This window comes from Macaca thibetana, chromosome 12 (genome assembly GCF_024542745.1).
Source record: "Macaca thibetana thibetana isolate TM-01 chromosome 12, ASM2454274v1, whole genome shotgun sequence".
NCBI lineage: Eukaryota > Metazoa > Chordata > Mammalia > Primates > Cercopithecidae > Macaca > Macaca thibetana.
In genome coordinates, this window is record NC_065589.1 from 877619 (window position 1) to 900643 (window position 23025).

General features: G+C 51.3%; 2 protein-coding genes across 7 annotated transcripts in view; one reads left to right on the top strand and one right to left on the bottom strand.

The window, feature by feature from the left end:
* Positions 1 to 23025, top strand: part of THAP4 (THAP domain containing 4) — a 691437-nt gene that overhangs the window by 575883 nt on the left and 92529 nt on the right. The gene's annotated exons all lie outside the window — the stretch shown is intronic.
* Positions 1 to 23025, bottom strand: part of ING5 (inhibitor of growth family member 5) — a 40638-nt gene that overhangs the window by 15573 nt on the left and 2040 nt on the right. The window contains exons 2-5 of the mRNA XM_050751985.1: positions 9233 to 9304; positions 4233 to 4399; positions 2130 to 2241; positions 1554 to 1647 (exon numbers count right to left, since the gene is read on the bottom strand). Coding sequence (XP_050607942.1) covers positions 1554 to 1647; positions 2130 to 2241; positions 4233 to 4399; positions 9233 to 9260 — 401 coding nt within the window. The 5' untranslated portion in view covers positions 9261 to 9304. The remainder of the gene's footprint in view (positions 1 to 1553; positions 1648 to 2129; positions 2242 to 4232; positions 4400 to 9232; positions 9305 to 23025) is intronic.

Sequence of the window (23025 nt, forward strand, 5' to 3'; positions counted from 1 at the left end):
CACACCTGTAATCCCAACACTTTGGGAGGACAAGGCAGGTGGATCACGAGGTCAGGAGATCAAGACCATCCTGGCTAACAAGGTGAAACCTCATCTCTACTAAAAATACAAAAAATTAGCTGGCTGTGGTGGCATGCACCTGTAGTCCCAGCTACTCAGGAGGCTCAGGCAGGAGAACTGGTTGAACCTGGGAGGCAGAGGTTGCAGTGAACCAAGATTGTGCCACTGCACTCCAGCCTGAGTGACAGAGTGAGACTCCATCTCAAAAAAAAAAAAAAAACCTGAAAATTGGGCCGGGTGCAGTGGCTCACGCCTGTAATCCCAGCACTTTGGGAGGCTGAGGCGGGTGGATCACCTGAGGTCAGGAGTTCGAAACCAGCCTGGCTAACATGGTGAAACCCCATTTCTACTAAAAATACAAAAAAGTAGCTGGGCATGGTAGTGCACGCTTGTAGTCCCAGCTATCCAGGAGGGTGAGGCAGGAGAATTGTGCCATTGCACTCCAGCCTGGGCATCAAGAGTGAAACCCTGTCTCAAAAAAAACAAAAAACAAAAAACAAAAAAACTGAAAATGGTGCCTTTTTTGTCATGAAGAACTCTTTTTTTTTTTTTTTTTGAGACAGAATCTCACGCTGTGGACCAGGCTGGAGTGCAGTGGTGCGATCATGGCTCACGATCCTCCCAGCTCAGTTTCCCCTAGTAGCTGGGACTACAGCCCACGCCACTATACTCACCTAATTTTTTCTATTTTTTGTAGAGATGGGGGTCTCACTTTGTTGCCCAGACTGGTCTCAGATTCCTGGGCTCAAGTGATCCTCCCGCCTTGGCCTTCGAAAGTGCTGGAATTATAGGCATGAGCCACCATGCCCAAAACTGACACTCTTTGACCACTCCCCACCAGAATCATCTCCATAGAGGCTTTGTGGCATTTCAGCATTTTCTCTTTAGTCTAAATGTCACTCCTCCGAGGTAATGCTCTGATCTCTTTGGAGGGTACACAATACCTTTGGCAGGGAGGGTGTCAGTGGGAGAATGCTTTAAATAAAGTATCTCAAAGAACTTCAAGTTAAATGACATGTCTATTTAATAAATGTGGCCACGTAATTTAACAATGAATATATGCAAACTATATACTGACACATAAAATAACTGACAGATACACAGAAATCTAGCTACTTGAAGAGTGGTTTACATTGGCCTCTGTCAACAACACGCTCACCAACCTACTGTCCCTAGCGGGGCAGCACACACCGTGGCTAAGAAGACAGGCACTGGAGTCAGACTCCAGGTGCAGGCCCAGCCACACCACAGCAGCTCTAACGCCTGGGCAGGTCCCTGCGACACGGAAAATGCCCAACAACGGCACCCCCTCCATGGCTGCGGTGAGGACGGGCTGATGACAGGCACACAGCATAAGAACCAGAAGAACCCGAATGCCACCCAGCACACGGAGTGCACTTCACTCAAGGGTCAGCTTCCATCAGTGTTTCTACATCCGGGATACTGGCTATGGGTATTTGTTCTTCTGGGAAAAAGAGGGGAAAGCCTCTTACCCTCCTTTATGCTTCTTTTTCTTTGGTGTATCTTCCTCTGATGTCCTCCTGCCTCGGCCCCGGGACCCTCTTTTTTCTTTCTGACCCCGGCCTTCTGAAAAACAATCAAGATGAAAATTATTTTTATAGAATTCACTAAAGCAAGGCAAGTTTTGTGTTTTGTTTTTAAGAAGGAGTCTCGCTCTGTCTCCCAGGCTGGCTGGAGTGCAATGGAACAATCATAGCTCACCACAGCCTTGACCTCCCAGGCTCAAGCAATCCACCCACCTCAGCCTCCCAAGTAGCTGGGACCACAGGTGTGCACCACTACACCCGGCTAATTTTTAACTTTTTTGTTGAGATGAGGTCTCACTATGTTGCCCAGGTTGGTCTCAAACTCCCAGCCTCAAGCAATCCTCCTGCCTTGGCCTCCCAAAGTGCTGGGGTTACAGGCGTGAGCCACTGTGCCCAGCTTGCAAGACAAGGTTTACCCAAATATGATACTTACCCTAGTGATCATACTTTAATGATTTACTGTGACAAAACTTCAAAACGCCATAGTTAACAGTAATAAAGAAAAAAATTTAACAGACTTGCTTTTTAACCCTCGCCCTCCGGAGCTTTCAAAATCACTGCCCTCCATCTTGTCCTTCAGATCTGCCTCAAAGCGCGCCAGGTCTGCGTCAAGCCTTCGAATGTGTTTATCCACCTACAAAAGGATACCCAAAGTCTTGTTTTAAAGTAAAACTGAAACACCTTAGAAATCACAAATGTACAAAAGTATCTACTAGGAAATGCCTTCTTGCCCTTTAATTGAGTCGTCAATGAACAAACCTCTGCTAAATCCAGGCCCACTATTTCCAAGTCCATGCAAGGTCTTGTGCTTTTTCTGCATATTTTGACTGCAGTGGAATGAATCCCATTTAGGGAAAAGACAGGCGTGTGGGCAATAATGAGAAGCAGAGTTGTGAAATGCGGTGAACAAGGCCTGGGATATCTGACGCTGAATCCTACTTTAAAATGTGGCTACCTGGAGGCCAGGTGCAGCGGCTCACACCTGTAATCCCAGCACTTTGGGAGGTCGAGGCAGTCTGATCACCTGAGGTCAGGAGTTCGAAACCAGCCTGACCAACATGGTAAAATCCCGTCTCTAATAAAAATACAAAAATTAGGGCAGGCGCAGTGGCTTATGCCATAGCCCCAGCACTCTGTGAGGCTGAGGCGGGTGGATCATTTGAGGTCAGGAGTTCGAGACCAGCCTGGCCAACATGGCAAAACCCCATCTCTATTAAAAATACAGGCCAGGCACGGTGGCTCACACCTGTAATCCCAGCACTTTGGGAGGCTGAGGCAGGAGGATCACCTGAGGTCGGGAGTTCGAGACCAGCTTGACCAACATGGAGCAACCCCATCTCCACCAAAAATACAAAATTAGCCGGGCTTGGTGGTGCGTGCCTGTAATCCCAGCTACTCAGGAGGCTGAGGCAGGAGAATCGCTTCAACAAGGGAGGCGGAGGTTGTGGTGAGCCAAGATAGTGGCATTGCACTCCAGCCTGGGCAACAATAGCAAAGCTCTGTCTCCAAAAAAAAAACAAAAACAAAAAACAAAAATTAGCCTGTTGGTAATGCCTGTAATCCCAGCTACTCAGAAGGCTGAGGCAGGAGAATCGCTTAAACCTGGGAGGTGGAAGTTGCAGTGAGCTGAGATCATGCCACTGCACTCCAGCCTGGGCAACAGAGCAAGACTGTCTCAAAAATAAAATAAAATAAAATAAAAAATAAGTAAAATAAAATAAAATATGGCCACCTGGAGGTTGGGCATGGTGGCTCATGCCTGTAATCCCAGCACTTTGGGAGGCTGAGGCGGGCGGATCACTTGAAGTCAGGAGTTCGAGACCAGTGTAGCCAACAGGGTGAAACCCCGTCTCTTCTAAAAATGTAAAAATTAGGTGGGCGTGGTGCTGCATGCCTGTAATCCCAGCTACTTGGGAGGCTAAGGCACGAGAATCACTTGACCCTGGGAGGCGGAGGTTGCACTGAGCTAAGATTACACCACTGTACCCCAGCCTGGACGACAAAGTGAGACTGTCTCAAAAAAAAAAAAAAAAAACCAAATGGTTCCTCCGAGCAGATACACAAACAAAAAGGGTCCAGAAAAAAAGAAAAAAAACAAGGATGGTCCCACATGAAGTGTATCTTGTCTGTATTTCCTCCAGCAGCGTCAGGCTACCAAAGCTAGCCTTCCACTTGGCTATGCCCATTTCTGGGCAGTTTTTACATTTTGTTGCATGAGAGGCAGTAGAGGTCGGAGGAAGACCCATGGCCCCCGCCCCGCCCTCACCATCTCATAGGTCTGCGGGTGCCGTGGCCCCCGCCCCGCCCTCACCATCTCATAGGTCTGCGGGTGCCGTGGCCCCCGCCCCGCCCTCACCATCTCATAGGTCTGCGGGTGCCGTGGCCCCCGCCCCGCCCTCACCATCTCATAGGTCTGCGGGTGCCGTGGCCCCCGCCCTGCCCTCACCATCTCATAGGTCTGCGGGTGCCGTGGCCCCCGCCCTGCCCTCACCATCTCATAGGTCTGCGGGTGCCGTGGCCCCCGCCCTGCCCTCACCATCTCATAGGTCTGCGGGTGCCGTGGCCCCCGCCCTGCCCTCACCATCTCATAGGTCTGCGGGTGCCGTGGCCCCCGCCCACCCTCACCATCTCATAGGTCTGCATGGCCAGCTGCACTTTGTCATCGCTGTATTCCTTGCACTTGCTGTAGGCATTCTGGATCTTCTGCAGGCGCTCCACGCGCTGGTCTGGAGATAGCGTCTTCACCGTGGAGATGTACTCTGCAGCCAGGATGTCAATCTCTGCTTTCTTATCTGATGGAGAAATGGGGGAAAAGCTAGCCCTGCACAAGACACCACGATGGGCTCACTAGACCGGCAACAACTAAAGTCAGCCAACACCAAGTTGTGGCAAAGACGTAGGCTGACATGAACTCACGCCGTGCTGGTGGGAGTGCAAGTGGGCAGAACCGTTCTGCACAAACAGTCTGGGATCATGTGGATGTGCAGACTTTACGGCAGCGTGCCCAGAACAGTCCCAGTTCTGAATGTTACACAGCAGGTGGTCACAGTGCCCTCTTTGACTCTCAAACATCCTGTGTGAATAATTAATTATGTAGTCACCTTTCCTATGCCCTGGCATACTACTCTTTTTTTTTTTTTTTTTTTTTTTCGGTAGAGCAGTCAAGAAAGAACATACTACTCTTAAACACCCTAAAGAAACCTTATGTAACCTAAAGAAATACACGTGGGAAAACATTCATAAGAGCAGGAAACAGAAAACAACCCAAATGTCCAATCCTCAGTGAAATGGAGAAATCAGATGTGGTCCCTTCAGACAACAGAGTGCTACTCAGCAACAAACAGAGCAAACCACAGCTACACACAGCAACACGGATGATTCCCACAGAAGGTGACACAGAGCAAAAAGAGCAAGAAACAAAAGAAAACATACCGGATGATTCCATTAATACAAAGGGCAGAAACAGACACAGCTCGTAACTCTTTGGTTTAGAGAGGTAAGAAAACTACTGTTGAAGGCCGGGCGCGGTGGCTCACGCATGTAATCCCAGCACTTTGGGAGGCCAAAGCAGGTGGATCATGAGGTCAAGAGATGGAAACCATCCTGGCCAACGTGGTGAAACTCCGCCTCTTCTAAAAATACAAAAATTAGCTGGGCGTGGAGTTACGCGCCTATAGTCCCAGCTACTCAGGAGGCTGAGGCAGGAGAATAACTTAAACCCAGGAGGCAGAGGTTGCAGTGAGTCGAGATTGTGCCACTGCATTCCAGCCTGATGGCAGAGCGAGACTCCGTTTCAGAAAAAAAAAAAAAAGAAAACTACTGTTAAAGGTGGAAGGTGACTATCACCAAACTCAAGATGGTCACCTCTTGGATGGATGGGTGTCATGACTAGGAGGGTCACAAAGGTCTTCAGGTGCTAAAGGGCTTGATTTCTCCATCTCAGTAGCAGAAAACAGAGAGGTTCACCTGGTAATATTTGTTAAGCAATCTATAAATGTTGTACCTCATTTCTGAATATATGTTACATTTCGCAATTAAATAACTCTCTATATTCCCTAGTCAAGATGCTGTACCTAAGCGAAAAAACACAGCTATCTCAGTCTTGCAAAACGTGTGCCTAGGCCGGGCGCGGTGCTCATGGCTGTAATCCCAGCACTTTGGGAGGCTGAGGCGGGTAGATCACCTGAGGTCTGGAGTTCGAGACCAGTCTGACCAACATGGAGAAACCCCATGTCTACTTAAAATACAAAAAATTAGCAGGGTGTGGTGGCGCATGCCTGTAATCCCAGCTACTCAGGAGGCTGAGGCAGAATTGCTTGAACCCAGGAAGTGGAGGTTGTGGTGAGCCGAGATCATGCCATTGCACTCCAGCGTGGACAGCAAGAGCGAAACTCCATCTCAAAAAAAAAAAAAAAAACAATGTGCCCAGCATAATGCATAAAAAAATCTCAGGCCAGGCATGGTGGCTCACGCCTGTAATCCCAGCACTTTGGGAGGCCAAGGCGGGCAGATCACCTGAGGTCAGGAGTTCTAGACCAGCCTAACTAACATGAAGAAACCCCGTCTCTACTAAAAATACAAAATTAGTCAGGCATGGTGGCGCATGCCTGTAATCCCAACTGCTTGGGAGGCTGAGGCAGAAGAATCACTTGAACCCGGGAGGCAGAGGTTGTGGTGAGTCGAGATTGCGCCACTGCACTTCAGCCTGGGCAACAAGAGTGAAACTCCATCTCAAAAAAAAAAAATAGGCCGGGCGCGGTGGCTCAAGCCTGTAATCCCAGCACTTTGGGAGGCTGAGGCGGGCGGATCACAAGGTCAGGAGATCGAGACCACAGTGAAACCCCATCTCTACTAAAAATACAAAAAATTAGCCGGGCGCGGTGGCGGGCGCCTGTAGTCCCAGCTACTCAGGAGGCTGAGGCAGGAGAATGGCGGGAACCCGGGAGGCGGAGCTTGCAGTGAGCCGAGATCGCGCCACTGCACTCCAGCCTGGGCAACAGCGTGAGACTCCGTCTCAAAAAAAAAAAAAAAAAAAAAAAAAAAAGGCTCCCACACCAAAACACATTACCATGAAATTTAAAACTTCAGAGATACATCTCAAAAGCTTCTGAATAGGAATAACAACAACAAAAAAAGATCACACATATAAAGGACCAAGAATCCAAACAGCACCAGATTTTCTGCAGCAGCGTCGAAGCGAGGAGACAAGGCAGCAATGCCGCCAACTTCCTGAGTGAAAACAATTGTCAACCTGGGATTCTATACCCAACCAAACTATCAACTGAGTATGACGCTAGAACAAACACATTTCCAGACATGTTACGTTACAAGAAAATCTACCTTCCTTTTTTTTCTTTTTTTTTTTGAGATGTAGTTTTGCTCTTGTTGTCCAGGCTGAAGTGCAATGGTGTGATCTCGGCTCACCGCAACCTCCGCCTCCCAGGTTCAAGTGATTTTCCTGCCTCAGCCTCCCAATTAGCTGGCATTACAGGCACGCGCCACCACACCCGGCTAATTTTGTATTTTTAGTAGAGACGGGGTTTCTCCATGTTGGTCAGGCTGGTCTCGAATTCCTGACCTCAGGTGATCTGCCCGCCTCGGCCTCCCAAAGTGCTGGGATTACAGGTGTGAGCCACCGTGCCCGGCCAAGAAAATCTACCTTCCTATGGGCCTTTTTCAGGAACCTACCAGAGGAAAGGCTCTATCAAAACAGGAGAGCAAGTAAAAAAAAAAGAGGACATTTAAGATTCCAGGAAGAGGGTCCCACACTGAAGAGGGGTGAAAGGAGATCCTAGGAAAACCTCAGGGCAACAAGTGTGCAGTAGGCCTAGAAACAATCAGGACTGTGGCCTCCAGGACAGAGGGTTCCATGGAAAGAAAACACACACAGAACTGTCAGGGTAGACAGCCTGACACTCAGACCAAACGGAAAAGCCCAGCCTGGGAGACGAGGGTAGAATGCAGAAAAAAAAGCCAAGAAACAAGGCAACGAGTAACTCTAAGAAACACGCAAAGTTGGCAGGGCGCGGTGGCTCACGCCTGTAATCCCAGCACTTTGGGAGGCTGAGGCGGGTGGATCGTGAGGTCAGGAGATCGAGACCATCCTGGCTAACATGGTGAAACCCCATCTCCACTAAAAATACAAAAAAAAATTAGCCGGGCATGGTGGCGGGCACCTGTAGTCCCAGCTACTCAGAAGGCTGAGGCAGGAGAGTGGCCTGAACTTGGGAGGCGGAGCTTGCAGTGAGCCGAGTGAGCCACTGCACTCCAGCCTGGGGGACACAGCGAGACTCTGTCCCCAAAAAAACCAAACCAAAACAAAAAAAACAACAAAAGAATACGCAGACTTATTCAAAAGGGGTCAAATATATAAGCACAGCAGGTGGCATGGCTCAGTGTTAAAGCACCTACACGGTTGCCCAATGGAAGTCCCATCACTGGTCTCACCACAAATTCCAACTAACTACAGCCAGGAGATGGGGGAGCAAGGTGCAGGCAGGTGAGCTAGTGGGGGCCACTGGAGAAGTACAGCTGCATGTGCCATATATGGCTGAACAAAGTTTAAAACTGACAAGAGATAAAATAAGAAACAACTAAAACATGTTGTTTAGAAATAGGGAGTTTAAGGGCCGGGCGTGGTGGCTCATGCCTGTAATCCCAGCACTTTGGGAGGCCAAGGCAGGTGGATCATGAAGTCAGGATATCAACACCATCCTGGCTAACATGGTGAACATGGTGAAACCCTGTTTCTACTAAAATTACAAAAAATTAGCCAGGTGAGGTGGCATGTGCCTGTAGTCCCAGCTACTCGGGAGGCTGAGGCAGGCGAATCACTTGAATGTGGGAGGTGGAGGTTGCAGTGAGCCAAGATCGTGCCACTGCACTCCAGCCTGGGCAACAGAGTAAGACTCTCTCAAAAAAAAAAAAAAAAAAAAAGAGAAATGTAGTTAGGGCCAAGCATGGTGGCTCACGCTTGTAATCCCAGTACTTTGAGAGGCCAAGGCAGGCAGATCACGAGGTCAGGAGATCAAGACCATCCTGGCTAATACAGTGAAACCCCATCTCCACTAAAAATACAAAAAAAAAAGAAAAATTAGTCGGGCGTGGTGGCAGGCACCTGTAGTCCCAGCTACTCAGGAGGCTGACGCAGGAGAATGGTGTGAACCCAGGAGGCAGAGCTTGCAGTGAGCTGAGATCACACCACTGCACTCCGGCCGGGGCGACAAAGAGAGACTCCGTCTCAAAAAAAAAAAAAAAAAAAAAAAAACGGAGTTAAACACCAAAAGGCCAAAAAATACTACCAAACTTTTAAAACAATGCACACACTACATACTCTGAAAATTGAAAATTTATAAAAGAAAAAAAATGGCAATAAATATTTTGATTGGAAAGGGTGATGGTTATAAGAGCATGATATAAAGATGTGTAAGAACCCAAGAAACTAAATGTGGTTTTGAAAGTATCAACACCTACTGCAAGACACTGGGTGATACCCACAGCCCAGGGCTAGGCCAATGCCCCACTAACCTGGGTCCCCTCAAAACCCTCTGCCCCCAGCCTTCAGGAGCTGCTGGCTCCCAGCTGTCAGAACCCAGTTCTGGTTGTACTGAGAGGCCTAAACCCACCTTCTGTCCTCTGGTCCAGCTCTCGCATCAGCTGGAAGTTCCTCTGAAGTTCGCAGGGAAGGTTCTCGATACCTGAAACACAAAAACATGGAAGTCAGGTACCTCTCAGTAGCAGGACAAAAATTCACCTTCAAAGGTTGTTTTGTATTTTTTTCTTTTTTTGAGACAAAATTTTGCTCTTGTTGCCCAGGCTGGAGTGCAGTGGTGCAATCTCGGCTCACTGCAACCTACACCTCCCAGGTTCAAGTGATTCTCACGCCTCAGCCTCCCGAGTAGCTGGGATTACAGGTACATGCCACCATGCCCGGCTAATTTTTGTATTTTTAGTAGAGACGGGGTTTCACCAGGTTGGCCAGGCTTGTCTCAAACTCCTGACCTCAAGTGATCTGCCCACCTCAGCCTCTCAAAGTGCTGGGATTACAGGCGTTGAGCCACCAGGCCTGGCCAAAAGTTTTATACTTAAAGTTTAAAATGACAAGCCCACTCTGTCTTCTGTTTCTGTTAGGGTTTGGGGAGCGCCAGGATTGTGATATCATTTTTTGACTTAGGTACCAAATAGTGCTGATAAGAGGCTAACACACTTCAAAAGCTGTCAGAAGTCAAAGAAGGGAGAGGGAAACTTGGAAACCAACAGCAGAGGCAGAGGAGGCCACCTGGCCCCACCCTCTAGGCTACCCCACCTCAGGGAGCAGCATTCTCCAAGGCTCAAGCCAAAATACCCTGGGTCCTCCTTGATCTTCCCCGACTTTACCCAGAAATCCAGTGCATCAAGCAGTGTAGCCACGCTGTCCACGCGACTTTATGCAAGGATAGAAATGTTTTCTCTCTCGGCCGGGCGCAGTGGCTCACGCCTGTAATCCCAGCACTTTAGGAGGCCGAGCAGGCAAGTCACTTGAGGTCAGGAGTTCAAGACCAGCCTGGCCAACATGGTGAAACCCCGTCTCTACTAAAAATACAAAAATTATCTGGGCATGGTGGTGCACACCTACAGTCCCAGCTACTCGGGAGGCTAGGGCATGAGAACTGCTTGAACCCGGGAGGCGGAGGTTGCAGTGCGCTGAGATCACACCCTGCAGCCTGGGCAACAGGGTGAGACTCGATTTCAAAAAAAAAAGAAAAAGAAAAAAGAAAAGAAATGCTCTCTCTCTGAGCTGCCCAAGACAGTGGTGGCCATCCCGAGCTACTGAGCACTGGAAATGGAACTAACGCTATTCAATTTTTAATTTTACTTAAATAGTCCCTGTGGCTATCGCAATCATCCCCAACAGTCTGCCAGGAAGACCCCCGTGCTGTTTTCCAGTCTGCACTGATATCCCCTAGAGCAGGCCAACCTCTGCCCCCTGCACAGCTGACACAGGCTCCTGAGGGGGGCTGCCTCTTCCGGTCTTGGCCACCCTCCTATCTGCTGTTCACAGTTACCAGGCAATCATTTTAAACCTAACACTATCTTATGCATCTGATGCTTCCAGCCCGTGTTTTCCCACGTCCCCTAGAGGACAGAGGCGCAGCCTCCCAGGCACACACACAGTCAACCCTCGTTGGGAGGCCAGCCCACTGGCTGGGCACCAGGATGGAGAAGGCTTCTCCTCCAGCGTGCTCCCGGGTTTGACTCTTCTACCCGGGGAACCCCCCACTACTCAGACCCCCACGAGACAGCAGAGCACATGGGCAGAACAGGGCGTCCCTCTAGGGCAAGGGTCTCCAACTCCAGGCCACGGCTCACTCGCCACTGTCTCAGCTCCTGGGCGAGTGCCAGGCCGAAGACCATGAAGATCCCCAGTGCAGCGCCCACATAAGGGCCCTCCAGAGTCACCAAGCACAACCCCAAACACCGCGACCCCAAAGCTGTGCCCATTCCGGGCCGACGTCAGGGGTCCCGCGTGGGCTCTGCCCCTCTACGAGCGGGGGACCCTGAGCAGTCTGCTGGGCAGCGCTGGGCCTTCCCTGGTCTGTAGAGTGAGGGAAAGCACCATCGCTCAGCCGCTGGGGGCGCCGACCTGCTGCCACCTGGACACAGCACCGCCCTCCCCGTCTCCGAGCTGCCGTCCCCAGGGCCGGGGAGAGACGCCCCGTGGCCCGCACGCCCTCCCCAGCCGCGGTCACACAAGAGGCCGGCGCACAGCCAGGCGGGGGCCCAAACCCCGGAGCCCCCAAGCCCCGGAGCCCCGCAGCGGGTGTCAGCTCGACCTGCAGACCGGACGGGACGGGCGGGGCCGGGAACGGGCGGGGCCGGGGCCGGGGCCGGAGCTGGGGGCGGAGACGAGGCGGGGCCTGGGTGGGGGCGGGACCTAAGCTATGGGCGGGACGAGTCCGCAAGCCCCGCCCCACCCGGCCCCGCCCCGCCGTGACGCACCTGGAATTGGCGCGGCCGAGCCGGCGGGACCCCCCCTCGCCCGCCCCCCGCGCCCTCCCCTCTCTTGCGGCCCTGCCCCGCCCCGTCCGCGCGCCCCAAGTCGCACCCGGCAGCGCCCGCCGCCCTCCCGAGCCCACGGGGTCTGCATGCGGTGCCCGGCGCGCGGGGGGCTGCGGCACTGGGAGCTCCGCGTGGGCGGCGGGCGCGGGGCCCGCGGAGCGCGCTTACTGTCGAGATAGTGCTCCAAGTACATGGCGGTCGCCATCTTCGTCCGCGGCCGCGCTCGGGGTCTGCGCGGGCGGGCGGTGCCGCGGGAGGCGGGGGCGGGGCGGTGCCAGCGCGCTCACTATTCATGAGTCGCGCGCGCTGATTGGCCGCGGTCGGGGGCGGGGCCGGACACGCCCCTAGGCTTCCGGCGGGCAGCGGGCTGCGGGGCCCGGGTGGAGGTCGTGGTGGCGGCGTCGTGCAGCGAGCTGGACCCAGGGCCGCAGCAGATCGGAGGCCGAGGAGGAGCAGGGGTTCCCGGCCCCGCCGCCCGCCGTACAGCCCAAGGCACCCAGGTGGGCGTCTCCCCTCCGAACCTGCCAGCGACCCCAGGGCCACCAGACGCCAACACGTGGCCCCGGAGACCTCGCGCACGTCCTGACGGCGCTGCTCCCGGCCAGGATCCCGGACAGGCCGCCACGAGGCCCCACCTTCCCGAAGGCTCCTTGGGGCCTGTCTGGCTCAGCGCCTTCCCTCCGGACCCCGAGCCTCCGGGGCCTCAGCCCGGCCTGAGCCGAGGGCCGGCACCGCGTGGCCGGAGCGAGCTGTCCCCTCCCTCAGGGCCTGGACCCTGGCGCCCTCCCCGGGCAAGGCCGCCCCTTCCCTCAAAGGAAAGCGGCCGCCCCGCCCAGCACCAGTGAGGGCACCAGCTCCTTTGCTGCCACCTGTCGAGGCAGGCAGCACCCGCACCATCTGGATGCCTTGGCCGAAACGGCACGTGCAAGCAGTATGATATAGTTAATAAGATGGCGTGCAAAGGTGTGCAGTAAGATGCATGCAAAAATACTGGAGAGGGCCGGCACGCTGTGTCACGCCTGTAATCCCATCACTTTGGGAGGCCAACGCGGGCGGATCACTTGAGGCCTGGAGTTTGAGACCAGCCTGGCCAACGTGGCGAAACCCCGAGGCTATTAAAAATACAAAAAAAAAAAAAATTAGCCGGGCGTGGTGGTGCACGCCTGTAGTCCCAGCTACTCCGGAGGCTGAGCCCGGGAGGCAGAGGTGGTAGTGAGCGGAGATCACGTCTGCACTCCAGCCTGGCCGACAGAGCAAGACTCTGTCTCCAAAAAAATTTTTTTAAAGAAAAAAAAATACTGGAGAAACATAATTAAAATATGTTTAGGACTCGGCGCGGTGGCTCGCGCCTGTAATCCCAGCACTTTGGGAGGCCGAGGCGGGCAGATCACTTGAGGGCAGGAATTTGAGACCAGCCTAGCCAACGTGGTGAAACCATGTCTCTACTAAAAGTACAAAAATTACTGGAGCGTGGTGGCGGGCACCTGTAATCCCAGCTGCTCAGAGACTGAGGCAGGAAAATTACTTGAACTTGGGAGGTGGCGGCTGCAGTGAAACGAGATCACGTCACTGCACTGCAGCTTGGGTGACAAGCGCAAGACTCCGTCTCAAAATAATAATAATACAAAAATTAGCCAAGCATGGTGGCAGGTGCCTGTAATCCCAGCTACTAGGGAGGCTGAAGCGGGAGAATCGCTTGAGCCTGGGAGGCGGAGGTTGCAGTGAGTCGAGATTGCACCACTGCACTCCAGCCTGGGTGGCAGAGCAAGACTCCATCTCAAAAGTAAAATAAAATTGGGCAGGCGCGGTGGCTTACGCCTGTAATCCCAGCACTTTGGGAGGATGAGGCGGGCGGATCACGAGGTGAGGAGACCGAGACCATCCTGGCTAACAGGGTGAAACCCCGTGGATCACGAGGTCAATAATTCGAGACCAGCCTGGCTAACGTGGCAAAACCCCATTTCTACTAAAAATACAAAACTGGCCAGGCACGGTGGCTCACACCTGTAATCCCAGCACTCTGGGAGGCCGAGGCGGGTGGATCACGAGGTCAGGAGATCGAGACCATCTTGGCTAACACAGTGAAACCCCGTCTCTACTAAAAATACAAAAAAATTAGCCAGGCGTGGTGGCGGGCGCCTGTAGTCCCAGCTACTCGGCAGGCTGAGGCAGGAGAATGGTGTGAACCTGGGAGGCGGAGCTTGCAGTGAGCCGAGATTGCACCACTGCACTCCAGCCTGGGCGACAGAGCGAGACTCCGTCTCAGAAAAAAAATACAAAACTTAGCTGGACATAATGGCTGGTGCCTGTAATCCCAGCTACTCAGGAGGCTGAGGAAGGAGAATCACTTGAACCCGGTACGTGGAGGTTGCAGTGAGCTGAGATCGTGCCACTGCACTCCAGCCTGGGTGACAGAGCGAGACTCCATCTTAAAAAATAAAATAATTAAAAATGTTTAAATATTAGTTTTTGGGGGGATTCTTCTCTGCCTCCTAACTTTGTGTAGCATCATCATGCAGTGTTCACCAGTACCCATGTTTCTCCTCTTCCCACCTCACAGCTGGACACCCCCAAGCTGGGACTCCAACTCATCTCTGGCAGGTCTTTAATGGGTGAAGTGTGTGTCACTTCCCAGTCCTGTCTCTATTCCCTGTGATCTCAAGAGAACATCCGAAAGGCTCCCCAGGCCCCAAGAACTGATGACCACTAGATGGAAAGTGTAGAGGCCCCAGAACCCCCCGCCCCACCCCCAGCCACGTCCTTGACTTCAGAGATGCAGCGTTGCTGGTCACACAAATTAGCATAACCTGATCAAAGGAGCAGTACTTTTTTTTTTTTTGAGACGGAGTGTCGCTCTGTCACCCAGGCTGGAGTGCAGTGGCCGGATCTCGGCTCACTGCAAGCTCCGCCTCCTGGGTTTACACCATTCTCCTGCCTCAGCCTCCCGAGTAGCCGGGACCACAGGCACCCACCACCTCGCCCGGCTAGTTTTTTGTATTTTTAGTAGAGATGGGGTTTCACCGTGTTAGCCAGGATGGTCTTGATCTCCTGACCTCATGATCCACCCGTCTCGGCCTCCCAAAGTGCTGGGATTACAGGCTTGAGCCACCGCGCCCAGCCAGGAGCAGTATTTTCATTATTTAAACTGCATTTTTAAAGACAGTAAGCCAGGTGCTGTGACTCAAATCTGTATGATCACCATGAGAGGCTGAGGTGGGAGGATGGCTTGAGCCCAGGAGGTCTAGGCTGCAATGAGTCATGATCAAACCACTGTACTCTTGCCTGGGTGACAGAGACTCCCATCTAAAAAAACAAGTTATGTCCCCCTTGGTGAACTCTTCCCTAAACCCCAGTCAAATACTGAAAACCAGAAACAATGTTGTTGCCACTATTATGTTCATTATAAAAATGCAGGCCGGGCATGGTGGCTTACACCCGTAATCCCAGCATTTCGAGAGGCCGAGGCAGGCGGATCACCTGAGATCAGGAGTTGGAGACCAGCCTGACCAACATGGTGAAACCCCGTCTCTATTAAAAATACAAAAAAAATTAGCCAAGCTTGGTGGCAGGTGCCTGTAGTCCCAGCTACTTGGGAGGCTGAGGCACAAGAATTGTTTGAACCAGCCCAGAAAGCAGAGGTTGCAGTGAGTCGAGATCGTGCCACTGCACTCCATCCTGGACAACAGAGCCAGAAGGCCGGGTGTGGCGACTCATGCCTGTAATCCCAGCACTTTGGGAGGCCAAGGCAGGCGGATCATGAGGTCAGGAGATGGAGAGCATCCTGGCTAACATGGTGAAACGCCGTCTCTACTAAAAATACAAAAAAATTAGCTGGGCGTGGTGGCGGGTGCCTGTAGTCCCAGCTACTCAGGACGCTGAGGCAGGAGAATGACGGGAGGCGGAGGTTGCAGTGAGCTGAGATCACGCCACTGCACTCCGGCCTGGTTGACAGAGTAAGACTCCATCTCAAAAAAAAAAAAAAAAAAAAAAAAATGCTTGGTGTGCGGTGGCTCATGCCTGTAATCCCAGCACTTTGGGAGGACGAGGTGGGCAGATCACCTGAGGTCAGGAGTTTGAGGCCAGCCTGAGCAACGTGCAGAAACCCCGTCTCTAATAAAAATACAAAATTAGCCGGGTGTGGTGACACATGCCTGCAATCTCAGCTGCTTGGGAGCCTTAGGAAGGAGAATCGTTTGAACTTGGGAGGTGGAGGTTGCAGTGAGCTGAGGTCAGGCCATTACACTCCAGCCTGGGCAACAAGAGCGAAACTCCTCAAAAAAAAGAAAAACAAAAAACAAAAAAAAAATTGACCGGGTGTGGTGGCTCACGCCTGTAATCCCAGCACTTTGGGAGGCCGAGGTGGGTGGATCACCTGAGGTCGGGATTTCGAGACCAGCCTAATATGGAGAAACCCCATCTCTAATAAAAATACAAAATTAGCTGGTGTGGCGGCAGCTGCCTGTAATAGCTACTTGGGAGGGTGAGGCAGGAGAATCGCTTGAACCCAGGAGGTAGAGGTTGTGGTGAGCCGAGATTGTGCCATTGCATTCCAGCCTGGGCAACAAGAGCAAGACTCCGTCTCAAAAACAAAAAAATCAAACCATACAGGAACTTGTAGCTTCCCACCTCCCCAGGAGGCAGGACTGTGATTGCCTTTTTCACCTTTCAGTCCTAATGTTAGCAGTTTGAGTGCATCCTTACTGGCTTCATTTAATTATAGACTATTTTTCCATCAGTTTTAGGTTTATGGAAAAATTGAACAGAAAGTAGAGTTCTCATATACTCCCCCTGCCACACACACACACACACACACACACACACACACACACACACACACAGATTCCTCTATTATAAACATTTTGCATTAATGTGTTACATTTGTTACAACTGATGAAACAATATTGATAATTATTAGCCAAAGTCCATCATTATTTCCATAAGAGTTCATTCTGCCTTGTGCTTTATTTATTTGTTTGTTTGTTTAGAGATGGAGTCTGGCTTCTTTGCCCAGGCTGGAGTGCAGTGGTGCAATCTTGGCTTACTACAACCTCCGTCTTCTGGGTTCAAGCGATTCTCCTGCCTCGGCCTCCCAAGTAGCTGGGACTACAGGCAGGCGCCACCACGCCTGGCTAAGTTTTGTGTTTTAAGTAGAGATGAGGTTTCGCCCTGTTGGCCAGGCTGGTTTCAAACTCCTAACCTTAGGTGATCCACCAGCCTCGGCCTTCCAAAATGCCGGGATTACGGGCATGAGCCACCGCGCCCGGTGCCTGATGCATTCTTACAGGTTTTGACAAACGTATGATGTCAGCTGCCCCCATTACATGTCATACAGCATAGTCTTATGGCCCTAAAAATCCCCTGCGCTTCCCTATTCATCCCTCTCCCCTCCCCTGAAGCCCCTGGCAACCACTGATCATTTTACTGTTTCCATAGTTTGCTTTTCCCAGAATGTCGTGTAATTGGAATCATACAGTGTGAGCCCTTTCAGGATGGCTCCTTTCACTCAGCAACATGCATTTAAGGCCCCAGCATGCCTTTCCGTGGCTTAATAGCTAGTTCATGTTTAATTTGAAAAATATTCCAATGTCTGGATGTTCTACAGTTTACCCATGTACTTATCAAAGAGCATCTTGGTTGTTTCCAATTTTTGGTTATTATATTACTATTATTACTATTATTTTGAAACACAGTCTCTCGCTCTGTCACCCAAGCTAGAGTGCAATGGTGCAATCTCAGCTCACTGCAACCTCTGCCTCCCGGGTTAAAGCGATTCTCCTGCCTCTCCCTCCCAAGTAGCTGGGATTACAGGTGCCCGCCACCACGCCCGGCTAATTTTTGTATTTTTAGTAGAGACAGGGTTTTGCCACATTTGCCAGGATGGTCTCTATTCCTTGACCCGTGATCTGCCGGCCTCAGCCTCCCAACGTGCTGGGATTACAGGCGTGAGCCACCATGCCCAGCCTCCGTTATTATTATTATTTTTAGAGTCAGGGTCTCGCTCTGTCACCCAGGCTGAAGTGCAGTGGCACAATCATGGCTCATGCAGCCTCCACCTCCTGGGTTCAAAGGACCTGTTGCCTCAGCCCTGAATATCTGGGACTATAAGCACGCACTGTGACACCTGGCTGATTTTTAAATTTTTCTGTAGAGTTGGGGTATCTATGTTGCCCAGACTGGTCTCCAACTCCTGGGTTCAAGCACTATTCCAGCCTCAGCCTCCCCAAGTGCTAGGATTACAGACATGAACCACCGTGCCCAGCACTTTTGCCCATTTTTTCATTGGGTTGTTCTTTTATTGAGTCACAGTACCATTTTTCTACTACTTACTTTTCGTTTTGTTGTTTGTAGGTTGTTTTTGAGATGGAATATTGCACTGTCACCCCGGCTGGAGTGCAGCGGCGAGATCACAGCTTGCTACAACCTCCACCTCCCAGGTTCAAGCGATTCCTCGGCCTTGGCCTCCCGAGTAGCTAGGATTACAGGCGCCCACCGCCACACCCGGCTAATTTTTTGTATTTTTAGTAGAGACGGGGTTTCACTACGTGGGGCCAGGCTGGTCTCGAACTCCTCACCTCATGACCTGCCCATCTCGGCCTTCCAAAGTGGTGGGATTACAGGCATGAGCCACCGAGCCCAGCCTGTTTTGTTTTTTGAGACAGGCTCTCACATTGTCACAGGCTGGAGTGCAGTGGTGTGATCACAGTCCACTGCAGCTTGACCTGCTGGGCTCAGGCAATCCTCTTGCCTTGGCCTTCGCGATGCTGGGACTACAGGTGTGAGCTGACTTACGTATTTAGCTGAATACTCCTTGTGAACATCTGGCCCTGCTTTACTCACCCTGCTTTGTCCCATTGACTAGATTTATTTTATTGTGGTGGCGTATCAGACTTCAACAAACTCCTTACAGATGTCCCCAATCTTTCAGTATCATAAATCATGCTCTAATGAACATGGCTATACATATAACTGCGTGTATCTGCCACCATTATGTATCACCGCCTTACAGACCGCCTTACAGACTCCTGAAAACCTAGTGGTTTAAACAAATTTTTTTTTTTTTTTTTTTTTTGAGACGGAGTCTCGCTGTGTCTCCCAGGCTGGAGTGCAGTGGCGTGATCTCGGCTCACTGCAAGCTTCTCCTCCCGGGTTCACGCCATTCTCCCGCCTCAGCCTCCCAAGTAGCTGAGACTACAGGCGCCCGCCACCATGCCCGGCTAGTTTTTTGTATTTTTAGTAGAGACAGGGTTTCACCATGTTAGCCAGGATAGTCTCGATCTCCTGACCTCGTGATCCACCCGCCTCGGCCTCCCAAAGTGCTGGGATTACAGGCTTGAGCCACCGCGCCCGGCCTTTTTTTTTTTTTTTTTTTAAGACAGAACCTTGCTCTGTCACACAGGCTGGACTGCAGTGGCACGATCTCGGCTCACTGCAACCTCCACCTCCTGGGTTCAAGCAATTCTGCTGCCTCAGCCTCCTGAGTAGGTGGGACTACAGGCGTGTGCTACCACGCCTAGATACTTTTTGTATTTTTAGCAGAAATGGGCTTTCACCGAATTGGCCAGGCTGGTCTTGAACTCCTGACCTTGTGATCCACCCACCTCGGCCTCCCAAAATGCTGAGATTACAGGCGTGAGCCACCATGCCCGGCCCAGAACCATTTTGTTACGTGTGACAGTGTGCCAGGAATTTCAGCAGCTCCACTGGGTAATCCTGTCCAGTGTGACAGAACAGAGATCACCGGGGTGGCTAGAAGGCTGACGTCAGCTGGCACCGTGGGCCAGAACACCCACGTGGCCTCTCCAGCACAGCAGTCTCAGCAGCAGGAGGTCTGAGTCCCAGGAGGCTGGGGTGGAAGTCGCCTGAGTGACCTCACTTTGGTAGCCCCAAGACATCACCTGACTACATTCTATTGGTCAAGCAAGTCACTGGGGCCAACCCAGATTGAATGGGAGAAACATTATACCCCTACCGAACAATGGGAGGAGGAGCAAGGATATCACATTGTCTCACCAGTCCTTTTTTTTTTTGCAATGGAGTCTCATTCTGTTGCCAGGCTGGAGTGCAGTGGCGTGATCTCAGCTCACTGCAATCTCTACCTCCTGGGTTCAAGCGATTCTCCTGCCTCAGCCTCACATAATTTATTGTATTTTTAGTAGAGACGGGGTTTTACCATGTTAGCCAGGATGGTCTTGATCTCTTGACCTCGTGATCCACCCGCCTTGGCCTCCCAAAGTGCTGGGATTACAGGCGTGAGCCATCTCGCCTGGCCTGCAGTACATTTCTAATAATTTTTTCTAAAGAACTGGTAGGGCCGGGCGCCTCTCAAAACAGAAAAAAAGAAAAGAAAGAAAGAAACAGTACTGCAGGCTCAGAGAGTATTGCTTTTTTTTTTTTTTTTTTTTTTTTTTTTGAGACAGAGTCTGTTTTGCCCAAGCTAGAGTGCAGTGGCGCAATCTCAGCTCACTGCAACCTCTGCCTGCCAGATTCAAGTGATTCTCCTGCCTCAGCCTCCCGAGTAGCTGGCATTACAGGCACCCGCCACCAAGCCTAATTTTTTTTGTATTTTTATTAGATGAGTTTCACTATGTTGGCCAGGCTGGTCTCGAACTCCTGACCTCATGATCCACCCACTTCGACCTCCCAAAGTGCTGGGATTACAGGCATGAGCCACCATGCCTGGCCTAGTATTGCACATTTTAAGGGCTGATACTTTTAAATGAATTGCCCAAAGGGAAGGTTACACCAAGCGGCATGGCCACTGGTTGTGTTTTCCATACTTCGGCCAACCCTAGATTTCATCAGGCTTTTAAAATTTTTAACCTTCGCTAAACTCATGGGTGGGGGGGGAAGCCAACCTTAAATGTCTTAATCATATTTATTTCATTTTAAGTGAAGCTAAACGTTTTTTAAACATATTTGTTGCCTATTTGTAGTTCTTCCATCCTTTTCTGCTTTATATCTTTTACTGACTCTTTTTTTTTTTTTGAGACAGAGTCTCGCTCTGTCGCCCAGGCTGGAGTGCAGCGGTGCGATCTTGGCTCACTGCAAGCTCCGCCTCCCGGGTTCACGCCATTCTCCTGCCTCAGCCTCTCCAGTAGCTGGGACTACAGGCGCCGCCACCACACCCGGCTAATTTTTTGTATTTTTAGTAGAGACGGGGTTTCACCGTGTTAGCCAGGATGGTCTCGATCTGCTGACCTCGTGATCTGCCCGCCTTGGCCTCCCAAAGTGCTGGGATTACAGGCGTGAGCCACCGCGCCCGGCCATCTTTTACTGATTCTCTATGTAGAAACTGGTCTTCATGTATTTTGTCTAAAAAAAATATTTATTATTAAGGGTTATTGGCCCTCACATATCATATATTAAATATAACTCTCCCAGAGACCAATTTGTCTTCTTTCATTCACACACACAAAACTGGCAAACGCTTTTGAAGGGACCTTATTTTAGAAACTGCCAGAGAGGGCCAGGCACAGTGGCTCACGCCTGTAATCCCAATACTAAATTTAGGAGGCCGAGGCAGGTGGATCACCTGAGGTCAGGAGTTCCAGACCAGCCTGGCCAACATGGTGAAACTCCATCTCTACCGAAAATACAAAATTAGCTGGGCGTGGTGGTGGCACCTGTAATCTCAGCAACTTGGGAGGCTGAGGCAGGAGAATCCCTTGAACCTGGGAGGCAGAGTTTGCATTGAGCCGAGATTGCGCCATTGCACTCCAGTCTGGGCAACAAGAGCAAAACTCTGTCTGGAAAAAAAACAAAACAAAACTGCCAGAGAGATGGCTCGTGCCTGCTGTGGTCTGCTTAGAGCAAGTTTCTCAACCTTGGCACAAGGGACACTTTGGGTCTGATGACATTTCACTGTGTGGGGCCACATCATGCTTCATAGGATGTTTACCCAGCATCCCTGGCCTATACCCACTAGATGCTGTTAGCACCCCCATCCCAATCCAAATGTCCCCAGACCGAGGCTCTGTCTGGAGAAAAAAAAAAAAAAAAAGCAAGCAAGCAGAGAACCTAATGAACCCATGTGTCCACCTGCATCTTTCTGCAATTATCAGCCTGTGGCCAACTCCATTTCACCTATTATCTCTGACCACACAGACCCAGCATCCCACATTTCACCCATGAAGTGGATCTACTCGCCTATCGGGCCTCCAGGGTCTTGTGGAGTGACTCTCGCACCCATTGCTCCAGGACAGACAGTGCTGGAAATCAGGCTGAGGCTGTCAGCGTGGCAGTACGAAGGACACTGGATTCTCAGCCACATAGACCCTCCTACGCCCACGCCAGGACTGAGGTCAGCAGGCCGGGGTGTGGCGGTCATCCTGTGATCAGGCAGGAACACCAAGAGAACTGCTAGAATGTGGACCAACCTGATGTCCTGAGTCACAGAGCTCCTGCCTAACACTGGACTTCATGTAATGTCAGATGACTGAATACCTTAATGCTCTGAGCCACAGTGGGCTGGCTGGTATTCCGCTACCTGTGCTAAAAAGCATCCTACGAGAGGTACACCGTGCTGGAATAGGCAAAAGCGTTTCTTGTATCTTATTAACACACTTCAAGATGCTCATGTGCTTCAGCAATCCCTGCAGTCAAAAGGGTCCTCCACTCCCCAGTATACAAGGCCCAGCCAGCCAGATTCCCTCCATCCTCACCTTCCTCCCGTCCCAGGGGAGCCAGGAAAGCCATGCATGCAGGAACACGGATGCCCTGTGTTCCTCCTCATCAGCCTGCTGAGTCCTCCTGGACCTGACGAGAGGCAGTACTGCAGCCTCGCCCAGCCCCGGGAACGTGGTCTTCCTTACTACAATCCCCTTCATCCTTTGGAGGGCAACAAGATGGTATTTTATAAGGAGGTATCAATCAGAAAAAAAGGATATTACTTTGATTATCTATGTAAGAGAATAATAAGTACCATTCTTAGTACTTGTAAGCGTTCGCTAGGTTGTGCTGTGGTAACAAAGGATCCCAAAGTCTCAGTGACTCGAAATCACAATGGCTTACTTCTTGCTGACGGCTGTACTTCACGTGCCTTTGTTACAGGATCTGGGGTGAAAAATCAGCTCTCACTGTGCACATGCTGTGTTCATGCTGGGGGCAGAAAGGGAGGGACTAAACCACAAAACACCTTTTAGAGCTTCTGCCTGAACGGGGCACAAGACAGCAGAATACTTTACATCACCATTTGGAAGTCTCACAGCTAAGCTGGACGTCAAGGAAGGGCAGGCCGGGTGCGGTGGTTCACGTCTGTAATCCCAATACTTGGGGAGGCTGACGTGGGTGGATCACCCGAGGTCAGGAGTTCGAGACCAGCCTGGCAAACATAGTGAAACCCCATCTCTACTAAAAATACAATAATTAGCTGGGCGTGGTG